This window comes from Equus quagga, chromosome 3 (genome assembly GCF_021613505.1).
Source record: "Equus quagga isolate Etosha38 chromosome 3, UCLA_HA_Equagga_1.0, whole genome shotgun sequence".
In the NCBI taxonomy this organism is placed as follows: Eukaryota; Metazoa; Chordata; class Mammalia; order Perissodactyla; family Equidae; genus Equus; species Equus quagga.
In genome coordinates this window covers 99,748,522-99,762,616 of record NC_060269.1, presented here as the reverse complement: position 1 = coordinate 99,762,616, position 14,095 = coordinate 99,748,522, and the positions used below count along the sequence as shown (strand labels likewise).

Here is a 14,095-nt window from a genome sequence, read left to right as displayed (position 1 = left end):
AGCCATGGAGGTGGTGAGAAGGGACAGGATCCTGTATATGTTTTGAAGGTAATTTGCTGACCTGTTAGATGTAGGATGTGAGAGAAAGAGAAGAGCCACATGGATGGTCCAAAGTTTTTGGCCTGAGCAATAGGGAAAAATAAGCTGCTGTTAATTAAGAGGGAGAAAACTACCAAAAGAGCAGGTTTAGGGCTTCAGTGTTCAATTTATGGAAGGCTGAGGATGCCTCCTCTCCTAACTAAGGAAGCAACCTTTCCAGGGAGTGATTCCAGTCAAGCAGACCTGTCTTCTAGCAGGGCCAGAAGTATAGGCCCTGTGGGAATTTCTACCAAGGAATTGCAGATTGCATTCATTTGCTACCCTCTACTTCCCTTCTGCTGTCGATGGAAGAAAAAGGAAGAGCACTGTCTTTTTGATAACTGTTCCCTCCTTTTTGAACAACTTCTAGGGTATCTGAGTTGCCAGCAAGTTGGATTCGCTGGGTAAGGATTGGGATGGTGACGAAGAAGAGAAAAATATTTTGCCTTTGCAATGACCTCTGGTCTTCCAGCGATTTTTGACCTACTAGACCAGAGAGATTGTTGTAATATCTTAATATATTCCTAAAACTGCTTCACATGAACATCTTTTGCTAGACCATCCTGAACTGCCTGTGTCAACACTGATTCTCACAAAACTTAAGAAATGGGAGTTTCCTCCAGTATTGAGCCCCTGGGAAACACCCTTCTTCTGCAGGATTCCAGATACTTCCAACCAAAATTAACTCTGAGTGGCAGTTCCATGTTATTACTGAGCTTTTATTTCTTGTTTCTTGGAATTCAAGATTCCTTTCAAAGACCTCCTGACAGTAGATTATTTAGTTATTCCAGTGGGTTCTGCAACCCAAGAGGCCTTGTGGAACTTGAACTAACCATAGTTAATATATATTAGGGGAGTTTATTGTGTTCCAGGTATTAGGTTAAGCACTTTTATAGCTTATCTTACTTAATTCTTATAACAAACCAATGAAGTTGTAGGGATTATTTTGGCTGCATTTTAAAGATGGAGTAATTGAAGCTAAGAAAGGATAAGTATTTACAGACAGGAAATAATGGTGCTGGAGTTCCAACCCAGGTAATCTGACTGTAGAAACTGTGCTTCCAACTGCTGTACTATATTTTCTCTCCAAATTGACCCCTGCCATCTTTTTGTGCTTGGAATTATTGTGTGTGATTGGTGTTAACTTGCCCCTAAAAGGTCCCATAGCTGGCTTTCTGCTCCTCTGTGTGTACTTCTCAATAAAGCTAAACCTAGAAGAATTCAGCCCTCTAAGAGGAAAGGAACTCCTGGCCAAAAGGGCCTCTATGATCCTGCTGCTAGTTAGTACCCAAGGCTCATCACACCTAGTGACCATCAAGCTGTGAGCACTTCAGCATACCCACAACACTGAGTAATTCCATTCTTCACTCCAATTTCTGTTGAACACATGACATAGTAGTCTTGCTACTCTTTCAAAAGACCCTCTGTCCTGAGAACTGGGAAGTCACTCTGCCCATCACTGATCTCTCTTCATCTAGCAGCACCAGAAAACTGACTGCTCACTCACCCTGAGACAACTTGGTAACTGAAGAATCAACTCTGATTTTATTTAGGAGCAGGCTTCCTTATATATGATTTGACTGTGAGCTTCATGAAGACATGCATTGTGTTTGTTTTGTTCACTGTGGTATCACTGACGCCAAGCAAAGTATTGGCTACTGAGTCAATTGTTGTTGAATGATCAAATTTGCACTACCATGTGTACATACCTGATGGGGAAACTCAGATATCTGTGCTCTGGTAATGCTCCTAGGCCGTTGTCACCACAGAGAAACCGCCAAGCAACTGAATGGTCCCATGCTCCCCTATTGACTCAGAAGTGGCCATTCTGCACCCACTCCGTAGGAAAGGTTTGGTTTTAATGCTACATCCCATAAAGCCCAGCCCTTGTCCTGACCAGAGACAGGTACTTAGGAAGTTTGAAGGTTGTCTACTAATGGCAACCACACTTAAGAAGTGATGGAGAGAGGCTGGCCCCGTGGCTGAGTGGTCCAGTTTGTACGCCCCACTTCGGTGGCCTATGGTTTCACCGGTTCAGATCCTGGGCACAGGCAGACATGGCACCGCTCATCAAGTCATGCTGAGGTGGCATCCCACATAGCACAACCAGAAGGACCTACAACTAGAATATACCACTATGTACTGGGGGGCTTTTGGGAGAAGAAGAAGAAGTAAAAAAAGAAGAAGATTGGCAATAGATGTTAGCTCAAGTGCCAACCTTTTAAAAGAAAAAAAAGGAGGGGTGGAGAAAAGATGGTTTACATATAGGTGATTTTAAGCATTAGCCTAGAGTGAAAAATATTTTCCTTGACAAAGTTAGCGAAGCCATCAAATTTCCATCTTCCATCACTTTATGTTTCTCTGAGGTCTTGAGTCTACTCAATGGACTGGAACTTGTAACTACTTCCCTGCTAGATTCTTGGTGTCTTCAGGTCACCTTATGGAATTTATCTTGCTCTGTACTAACACTGCCACCTCCCAAATAATAAACAAAATTCTATGTTTTTGTGCAGATTTTTACAATACACCTTGAGATTTCATCCTTATCCAGGTCTCCTTTGTGCTGTGTACAGGAAGAGTGTTTATACAGTATTTCAGGGATATATTATCTTTGATTCCCTCTCCTGCCTACACACACACACACACACACACACACACACACAGAGTGACGTGTTCTGTGGGATTAGATTATTTCTGGCCAGGTGAGAATGTGATATTATAACAATTTAAAAAATAATCTCTCTGCAATGTGACACCTCCTTTAACTTGTTGATGAAGCTGTTACTATAAACTGTTTTAGCAACTACGGGATTCTTTGTTCAGTTCAAACACAGGCAAATATATGTACCCAGTCCCTGTTTTTTTTTTTTTATTTTTTCAGGCAAGGAAACTGATCAGTGACTTTGCCATTATCTTGTCCATTCTCATCTTCTGTGTAATAGATGCCCTGGTGGGTGTGGATACTCCAAAACTAATTGTGCCAAGTGAATTCAAGGTAGGTGAACTAATGTCTTTTGGTCGTTCCTGGAACTCTGGCTTTCTTTCCTTTTCTCTATTCTAGTTTGTCATATCTGTAAGTTAATTTTGCATAATTATCCATTTCTTTATTTCAAAAATGGTCTCTGGCTAGGTGCATATACACTCAGGCACTGCGTAATGATGGTTAGATCATTGCATCTATGACAGTGGTCCCATAAGATTAGTACCATATAGGGGCCAACCCGGTGGCTGAGTGGTTAAGTTCGTGTGCTCTGCTCTGGCGGCCCAGGGTTTTGCTGGTTCGGATCCTGGGTGCGGACATGGCACCGCTCGTCAGGCCAAGTTGAGGCGGCGTCCCACATGCCACAACTGGAAGGACCTGCAACTAAGATATACAACTATGTACCAGGGGAGATTTGGGGAGATAAAGCAGAAAAAAAAAAAAAGATTGGCAACAGTTGTTAGCTCATGTGCCGTTCTTTGAGGAAAAAAAAAAGACTGGCCACAGTTGTTAGCTCAGGTGCCAATCTTAAAAAAAAAAAAAAGGAAAGCAGTGATTGCCACAACCAAACACAAACAGCTCAACTCCTAAAGAAAAAAAAAAAAAAGGATTAGTGCCATATAGCCTAGATGTGTAGTAAGCTATACCATCTAGGTGTGTGTAAGTGCACTCTATGATGTTTGCACAGTGATGAAATCGCCTAATGACACATTTCTTGAACATATCCCCGTCGTTAAGCAACACGTGAGTGTATATGTTTTGTCTATTTCTTCACTAAAATTAAATACCTGACTGGAATTAAATGCAAGATTCACATTATATTGACTTTTATTGAAAAATACCTTATAATAACATTACAAACTCTGCTTTATATTTTTGGAGTATTTTAGAATATCCAAAGTATTTTCATACACCTTATCACCTTGATCCATATAATAATTCGAGGATGCAATGTAACTATCATCATCCTGATTTTATGAAGTTGAAGCTTACAAAAATTAAGTGAAATGCCCAAGATTACATTACTAATTCACTGCTCTTTGCCTGCTGGGAAACTACCTGCCATATACACACACATTTATATATAGGGAGCATTTTAATTATTGCAAAGAAGATATTGAAATTAGATATTTTATAAACCTGTTGACATGTGCAGGCAAATGGGTAAAATTTATATTTCAGTCATTCTTAAATATCCCTACCTAATTTTCTATTATGTCTTTCACCTATTTTCTAGAGCACGCCTAACCTCTCTCCATCATTGAGACCATATATATGCTAAGAGAAATTAAACTAACTGCAGTTTTAGCTTAATAAATATTTAACGAGGAAGGGATATCTATGTTATAGGAAACAGAATATTTTTTGCGTCATCTCTGCCATCACATATTCATTAGCAAATGTAAATTCTTATTCATTAATCATTGGTTCATTTAAGGCAATGTTTATTGAATATTTGCTTTCAGTCAGGCCCTATACTGAGGATTTGAAATGCCTTGATGAGCAAGAAAAAATTCCTTCCCTTGCAAGCTCACAACCTGGTAACAGTAGTGAAATGTGGTAGATTCAGTGATGGTGTTGTGAGCAAATTGAGATAGAAGATAGAAATATCTTCAGAGGAGAAGTGAGGCTTTCTTGATAGTAAATTTGGAGAAAATAATTCATAGATAGTATTCTATTTTAGTTTATTTGCATTGTTTCAAGTGAGGAAAAGGATAAGAAAATATTTTCTTCTGTAGTAGAGATGTATGATATGCTGACAGAGGATAAACAGAGAACTGGAAAAATGACCATATTTTTTATTTTCTGTGATATTTCTGAAGATTTAACCAGTTATTCTGGGTCATTTTTCATATGTTAAATAAGAAAGACCAGATAAGTTTGAGCAAATTCAATTATAGCATATAAAAATATTTTTAGCTTTTTGGGGCCAGCTTGGTGGCATGGTGATTAAGTTTGTGTGCTCTGCTTCTGTGGCCCGGGGTTCACAAGTTCAGATTTTGGGCAGGAACCTACACATTGCTCATCAAGCCATGCTGTGGTGGTGTCCCACATACAAAATAGAGGAAGACTGGCACAGATGCTAGCTCAGCAACAATCTTCCTCGAGCAAAAAGAGGAAGATTGGCAATAGATGCTAGCTCAGGGCCTATCTTCCTCACACACACTATATATATATATATATATATATATATGTAGCTTTTTATACATTATATTATGAAACTATTACAGTTTGGCAGTAGTAGAAACAACTTCAGTATAATTGCTAAAGTCCAAGAACAAAGTTCATGGTGGTTTTGTAATTTCTTGCCTGCCTCTTAACTGAGTATTATATTTGATTTTTCTTGTGGCTGCCCCTTAAACTTAATTCACTTTTTCCATCTTGAGTCCTTATCTTAGATTATCCTGAATACACAAAAAAGCATTTCTTTCTTTGCCATTAGCCTATAGTCTTAGTCTCCTTCATTGAAAACATTGCCTTAAAAATAACCTCATTTAGGACATTTTTGGTGAATGATCTTTGTTGCCCAGCATATCACTAAAACTGTTTTTCAATATGTTAGCTTTCCAAAAATGAAAGTGTGTCTCTCTCATTGGTTCTTCACCAAGCAGTGTGTATTAATATTGTTTGAAAACTGTTTTCTCTTTTCTTCAAGCCAACAAGTCCAAACCGGGGTTGGTTTGTCCCACCCTTTGGAGGAAACCCCTGGTGGGTGTACCTCGCAGCTGCCATCCCAGCTTTGTTGGTCACCATTCTGATTTTCATGGACCAGCAAATCACAGCTGTGATTGTAAACAGGAAGGAACATAAACTCAAAGTAAGTATTCATAATAATGGTTATCATTGTCTTTTACTTCATTTTAGTACTTGAAAATACTAAATGATTCAAATCTAAGACAGTTTTATTGGGAGTTACATTACAGCTAATGTTCTTTAAGTCTTGGCAGAGTCATAGATCACCTTGTGTTGACACATCTCCTCAATATAATACTTTAGCAAGAACTCATTTAAATCTGGAAAAGTTGTTTCAAATCATATTTCCTTCATACCAAAGAGGACGGTGTAAACTGTTAACTACTCAGCCACTGGCATCAGATGGAGATCTGATTTTAATGTGATAACTGTCCTTAATGAAGACAATGACAAATGCTTTTGCTGAAACTATTGAGATGAAAATGTGGGTTTGCTTCTTTCATCTGTTGACTTGGTGAGTTACGTTAATAGATTTTCTGTTGTTGAACCCACCTTGCAACCTGGTAGATTATAGTTTCTTTTTTATACGTAGTTGGTTTGGTTTGCTAATGTATATGTGTATATATATCTATATCTATCTATCTATCTATCTATCTATCTATCTTTTGGATTTTTGCATCTCTGTTTAAGAGTGACATTGGCCTGCAATTTTCCTTTCTTATAGTGTCCCTGACTGATTTTGATGTCAGGAATATACTGTCCTTATAAAATGAGTAGGGAGTATTTCCCCTCCTGTTCCACTCCCATCCCATTCTAAGAAATAAAATATAATATTCTTTTTGTTATATGTAACATGCCAATTATTTTTTCTTTGAATGATTGGACATGCTTGTAAAACTATCTGGGCTGGGTGGTTTTTGTGTGGAACTTGTAAAACTAATGATCAAAATGTTTTAATGCTTATAAAACATTCAATTTCTATTTTTCTACTTTAGTAACTTAAACTTTTCTAGGTTTTTTCCATTTCCCCCATATTTTCAAATTTATTGAAATGTTGTTTATAGTATTATCTTTTATTTTTCTAATCTGAAGCTGTTATTTTTCCAATTAAATTCCTTATATTATTGATTTGTGCTTTTTATTTTCCTTGATCATTTTAGCCTGAGGTTTGTTAATTTTATTAGTCTTTTTTCGAAGAAGCAGTTTTTTACTATATTGATTTTCTGTATTATATCATTGTTTTCTATTTCATTCATTTCTGCTCTTTATTATTTCCTACCTTCTACTTTTTGAAGTTTATGTTATTCTTTTTGTAATTTCCTAAGTTAGATATTCAGCTCATTAATTTCCAATCTTTCTTCATTTCTGTTAAAAGCTGTATCCCAAAACTTTGGACAACTTTTAAATTTTATTCAGTTCTAAGTATTTTCTAATTTTTATTATGCTTTTTTCTTGATCCTTAGATTTTTAAAAGCACATTTAAAATTTTCAAAGCATATAGAGTTTTAAATTATCCTTTTGTTAATTCCTAATTTAATTTCATTGCAGTCAGTGAATGTGGTTGGTTTGAAATGGATTTCTTGAAATTTGTGGTATTTGAAAATACTCAATGATTCAAAAGCAAGACAATTTTTTAGATATTATATTAAAGCTAATGTTCTTTAAGACCTGGCAGAGTCATAGATCACCTTGTGTTGACTCATCTCAATATAATACTTTACGAAGACCTCATTTAAATCTAAAAAAGATGTTACAAATCATATTTCCTTCAGGAAATTAGAATGTCCTAGAATGTTGTTAGTTTTTATATATATTTCTATGTGTGTTTGAAAAGAATGTGTCTTTTCCGCTTGTTGGATGCATTCAATATATATTCATTCGGTTAATATTTAGCAACTGTGGGTTGTATTTCATTAGTGGAATATAAAATTAGTTTAGGAAAATCACCACTAGCATTTAAAATTTTTGAATAGAATGAAATAGCAAAATATTGTCATCCATTCTGCTTATGAAGTATAAATATTTTGTGAATCTTTTATTTCAATTATGTTGTGTGCATGTGTATGTATGTGCCTGTGAATGTGTATAGTATGTATATGTTCATGATAAATTTCTTATTAAAGGTCAGGGTCAAAATGGTTCAAAAAACAGTAAAACAGGTGAAGTTTTTAGTTTAGGTTGATCAAATTTTTATACCTTCGTTTGCTTATTGTTTTCTTGATCCATCCATTTACACAGAAAGATATATTAAAAATCTCCTGTTACGGTTGTAACTTTAGTACTCCTTCCTCATAGTTCTGTTTCTGTGAATATTTGCTTTATTTGTTTTGAAGCCGTGTTATTCAATACATCCACATTTACACTAGTTTGTCTTTTTTACTGAATTGAACTTTTTATGTGACTCTTTGTTTCTAGTGATGCTTTCTGCCTTAGAGCTTATTTTAGTTTGTACTAATAAAGCTGTGGTAACTTTTACTTTTCACTTGACTGATATATATTTTTCCATTCTTTTATTTTCAATATACCTTGTGTCTTCTATCTCTTTGTAAATAATACACAGCTGGACTTTTAAAAAATTCATTTTTACAGTCTTTGCTTTTAGGTAAAGTATTTAATCCATTTAAATCAATGGTGATGACTGACACATTTGGGTCCATTGTTACTACATTATTTTTGCTTTCTATTTGTTTATCTTTCTCTGTGTTCTTTCTTTTTTATTCTCCCTTTCGCCCTCTTTTGGGTTGATACAGCTTTGTTTTCCTTATTTTCTTCGTTCTACTTGTTTTTCTATTAGTTTGGAAGTTAGCACTGTATCGTTTCTTTTACTGATTATGTTGCATATTTTAATATGCATATTTAAGTTCTAAAGTTAGTCAGTTGTTTTGCCCTTTTCCTGAATAATGCTAAGGGGTAAAGAATGCTTTGATTTTGAAATTCCTTTCTGAATCATATCTTGTTATTACTCAGATTTTATTGTTATCTGGATTTTAAAACCCAATTAGTTAGACGTGATCAAGTTTTTAAAATTATGTACAAGTTTCCCATTTTCTTTTTTTTTTTTTTGCATTTCAGACCTTCCTTTTTGGAATATTTTCCATTTGACTGAATTATTTCCCTTAAACAGTACTTATTTACCTGACTTTTGAAATTTCCTCCTGTGAGGGTCTTGGGGGGGTTAACTCTCTCATTGGTGTTTGCCCAAGACTGTTTTTGTCTCACCCTCATTCTTGAAAGATAGTATGTCTGGATATATAATTTTAGGTTGAAAGCTATTTTTTTCCCAGCACTTAGAAGCGATTTTCTGTTATTTCTGACTTCCATAAAAGTGAACTGTCAGTGCAATTCTCATTCCTTTGTGAGTAATTATTCTTTTCTTTTGGATGCTTTTATCATCTTCCTTTTTGTCTTTATTCTGGAGTTTCGCTATAACTTATATAAGCATAGATTTCTTTTTATTATATATTGGACTGTTGGGCTTCCTGAATCTTTCTGTCTTTTATCAATTATAAAATTTTGTAAGTCTTTCACTCTTTCAATCTCTAGTATATCCTTCTGGAATTCCAAGTAGAATTTTATTCTACGTTCTCATCTTGTGCTCCATTTCTACTGACCTGGGGTTTTTTTTGGTTATTTTTGTTTTTTTACATTTCCTATCTCTTGGTCTCTGTGTTATATTTTGGGTAATTTCTTCAGATCTTCCTCTTTACTAATTTTTTCTTCTCAGTTCTATTCTACTACCAACCAGTCCATTGAATTTTCCTTTTAAGAATATTACTCTATTTAGAAGTTCTATTTTGTTTTTTTCCCAATCTTCCCATTCAATTTTGATAGTCCTTAACTTCTTTATTATTCTTTCATACTCTTTTATTTCTTGTTTTATATATTTGCTGTCTTTGCAGGTTTTATTCTGAACTTTGTTTTCTCTGCTGACTCTTATTCCCGATGTCTTTCTTCCTCATGTATTTAGTGATTTTTTTTTTTTAAAGTGAGTTAATCTTCCTTTGCAAATACTTCAAAGCCTTCCAGAGAAGATTTTATTTGCTTCTGGGAGGTAACCTGGGAACACTTTATTTTTATTTATTCTTATTAAAAATATTTTATTATGGAAAGTTTTAAACATATATAAATGTAGGCAGAATGGTATATCTCCAGATATTTACCACCCAACTCTAACAATTATCAACTCATGTCCAATTTTGTATAATTTAAATCCCTGATCATGCCCCTTCCTGTAGTACTTTGAAGTAAGTTTAGACAGCATTCCATATTACCCAGAAATTTTAGAGTATGTAATTCTAAAGTATGTAAATTCATGTTTTTACAAACATGACCACAATGCCATTATCAGTCTAGAAGAAGTTAACAAAATTACTGAATATCATCAAATATCCAGTTCGTATTTAAATTTATGAATGTGTCATAATAAATTTAAAAATATAATTTACTTGCTTAAATCAGGATCCAAATAAGGTTCAAACATTATTATCTTAAATCTTTTATAAACTTTTAGTCCATACATCTTCCCCTCCATCAATCTGTTTGTTTTTTCTTGTAATTTATCTGTTGAGGACAACCAGGTTGTTTTTCTGTTAGTCTTTTGTTATGTAATAAGTCACCTGAAAACTTAGCAACTTAAAACAACAATTTATTATCATTTCTCGTGTTTCTTTAGGTTGATGGGCTCAGATGGGTACTTCTTGCTTGAGGTCTCTCCTGTAGTTGCAGTTAGATAGTGGCTGGGTCTGATGTCATCTAAAGGGTTGTCTGGGCTGATTGCCCAAGATGGCTGCTTCATTCACCCACATCTCTCACATATCTAGTACCTTGATGGTCCTTTGTTTGTCTGTCTGTCTCTCTCTTCTCTGTCACTGCATGGCATCTCATCCTCCAAAGCCTTTCCCAGTGGCTTAGGCTTCTCGCAGCCTGGCAATCTTGGGTTATTTGCACTTGTTACATGGTAGCTGACTTCCAAGAATTAAGGAGTGGAAGATGCTAGGCTATTTCATGGTTACACCTGCAACTGCCACAGCTTTACTTCTTTACTCTACCGCAGTTGATTGCTCAAAACAGTCACAGGACCAGCCTCCATTCAAGAGAGTGAGGAAGGACTCTACCATTTGATGGAGGAATGGCAGCTTTATGTTGTAGAAAAATATGTGGAATAAGAGACATTTTTCCAGCCGTTTTTGGAAAATAAAATCTGCTGCATTTATACTGAAGAATTTGCCATAGTCTAGGTCTTGATGATTGCTTCTGTGTGGTGTCATTTAGCTTATTTTTTTGTCCTCCATATTTCCTTTGAATTGGTCATTGGATCTAGAAGCGTGATGAAGTGTAGTTTTGGTATTTTATATCTATATCTATATATTTTTGAGGGTGGGTTGGCAAGACTAACTCATGGAAGGCCAGGACCACTTTATACTACATTTTCGGCTTAAGAATTTCCAGACCACAGAGGTAATGTGAATTCCAGCCCCAAACCCAATTTTATGCTTAGGAATATTTTTGGAGATTCTTTTTTTCTTTTCTTATGGCCTTACATCCAGTGGCAAGGCGGACAAAGGTGTGTATCCCCACTGTCTTTCTCTGTAGGGTATTTTTTCCCTGGCTGATCAGCTGAGTATGTTGTATTTATAGTATCCTAGTTTTATTTTGGGGGCCCTTTCCCCCATATCTCTAGGATTGGTCTTCTGTCCCTAGAGTTCAGATGGCCATTCTGATCCAGGCCTTTAACCCCCATGTGTTGGCGTATTCTCTCAGGGCTGACCCAGGCTCCAGGGCTTGCTGACCCTGTCAATTTACTCTTTCATCTTGCCATTGTTTTTTGTCTCCAGTTCTTTCTCTTACCTTCTGGCAGATAAGCCATGGTTTCTATAACATATTCTCTGTATTTTTGTTGAGCATTTTCAGATGTTCTATCCTGGGAGGGGTTTCAATGTTGATTTAGTTTGAAAGGCTGGAAATGGATCTTGACCAATTTTTATTCTGAGAAAAATTTGGAAACACATTCTTAATTTTGATCTATAGTTGGTCAGATTTGCTATGTGTCTTTGGAGGTAAATGCCTGTTCTTTTTTGATCATTAAGTTTTCTTATTCATAAAATTCAGAATTTCAAATTTAGCAAATTTAGGATTGATAAAATATAGAATTTTTTAATTTTCCTATTCCCTGTAGAAAACATTGTAAAATCAAGGCACGTTAGGATTTACCTCTTAAAGTAGGAGTTGAGTATATAAAAAATAAGTTTTCATTACTTTTGGAATTGCTTATTTGAAATCATTCCTGTTAAAGACAATAGGTACAGAATAAGTGCCAATCTTTTCACACAAATCTAATGATACCAGTGGAGATATCATCATGAATCAAAGGCTTTTCATTCTGGATATTGTTTTATTCACATTTTGTTAGGAAAGGAGGCTGTGGAATGTGAAAATTGGAGATTCTGTCTAAAGGGCCCTGTGTGCTGTGAAATTGATTCAAAAGAGAAACTGGAAGCAGTGAGAGAGATGGAGGCATTGTGATATTAAAAGCGCATGTTTTTGGGTGGCATTTGCTTTGGCTCCATGTCAAGTGGCCCTGGCTGGCTGGCAGCTCTGTTTGGGATGGGATCCACCTTTCCACTCTGCTGAACAGCTCTGTATTGATTTAGGAACACCAAGGCACTTGGATTTTTTTGGCCATCATTTTGGTTAGTTATGTCTCCCATTATCCCTGCTGAGCACTCAAAAGCAAACCAAGTTTAGCAAGGTCATGACTTCTCCAAGGTCATTCCCTGAGTCCTTGGAGAGGCAGGAAGAGAGTCTCAGCTTCAGACCATAAAACAAGGAATACTTTTCACAAGGAAAGTGATTTTAAGTGTTATAGATAGGGCGTGGGAGGGAGAAGTAGTTTAGGATAGGCATCTAGAAATAGATATTAAGTGGTTGTAGCAATAAATTTTCCCTGATACCCTCTATGGTAAAACCCTTAATTCGAGTGTGCTTTCTTGGATAACTCCAAAATTTGCCATTTTTATTTTTCCTTTCTATGCCTGCCTTATCCTAACCTTAGATCCAGTCCTTTTCTTTCATGTCTAGACTATTCTCACAGTTTAGCCCTGAGTTAATAACCAGTCTCCCTTACTTCATCCCAAAAGCAGTAACTTTTTTAAAGCACTGTTCTTATATGTCAGTCTTGTATTTCTAAACTTTTACACCTTGGCTGTTTAAACTTTTGCCTGTGAAGAATGTCAATAAGCCTTAGCCTGAAATTTGAGTCTCTTTGTGATATGATCTCAACCTAAATTTAAAATGATTCTCTCTACAATAGAATGCTCTGATCAAGTGGATTTCTGATTTCTCCTCAAATCTGGCAGCCTCTTCTGGTTGTAATTCCAACTCTCCTCTCTACTCCCCGATGACTACCACATCAAAATCCTTCCGTCCCTTAAGATCCTCCAAATATAAAAATTTGTCAAAGTAGCCTTCACTCCTAACATAATTTCTGTTGCTCTTGTTTTTGCTTTTAGTATACTTGTATTACTCTGTGGCACTGGGCACACGATGTCTTGTGTGGTAGTTATTTTGCATAATTACCTTATCTCCTTTTCTGGGCAAAAACATTTTCAAAGCAAGGGCCATGTTTTAGTCTTCTTTCCAGCTCTCATGTGGCCCCTCACATTGATCTCCATATGGTAGACTCAAAAAATCCATATTGAAGGATTTTGTTATCTTTGGCCATGTGACTCTCGGAGTTGCTGCACTGTGTCAGGTGGGTGATGACTGAAAAACATGCCAAGCCATCGCCAGTTCTCAGAGCCAGTACTTCTGTTATTCAAAGCCCCATTCAGATGTCATCACTGCAGGAAGTTTTTGTGGGTTCATTCTAGACAGGGTTAAACACCTTGTCCTCTGTACTTTTAGGTGTCTTTTCGAACATCTTTGAATCTCTATTTGAAGTTGATTATAATTTGTGCACAAGTCTGAGTCCCCTCATCTGGTTGGGAGCCCCTTGGTGGGAAGAACTATGTTATGGTTCTCGGTATCCCCATAAACCAGCTTATTGTCTGGATCATGGGGGGCTCCTAGCGTGAATGGTTTTTCTGTGTCTGCACATGTGTGTATACTGCTCCTGACCCCTTTGTTATCATGTATTTCTAGACATAAATTTAGCCTGTTAGGCTAGTCTTTTTCTCTCATGGATTTTGGTTTCTATGGATTTGTTCCTAAGTGATTTGTTCTGTATTAGCAAAGCATATATACAACAGCAAAATGAAGTAAAGTTTCACTTCCTATCCCCATACTTAAAATAATCTCTAGTTTCAGAAACAGGAACACCCTTTGGATTTATATTCATGAAGACAA

The 14,095-nt window shown here is 36.1% G+C and overlaps 1 protein-coding gene across 3 annotated transcripts in view; it reads left to right on the top strand.

Moving 5' to 3' along the window:
* SLC4A4 (solute carrier family 4 member 4) overlaps positions 1 to 14,095 on the top strand; it is a 317,849-nt gene that overhangs the window by 274,855 nt on the left and 28,899 nt on the right. For all 3 annotated transcript variants that reach the window (XM_046657378.1, XM_046657376.1, XM_046657377.1), the window contains exons 17-18: positions 2,960 to 3,073; positions 5,715 to 5,876. In XM_046657378.1, coding sequence (XP_046513334.1) covers positions 2,960 to 3,073; positions 5,715 to 5,876 — 276 coding nt within the window. The remainder of the gene's footprint in view (positions 1 to 2,959; positions 3,074 to 5,714; positions 5,877 to 14,095) is intronic.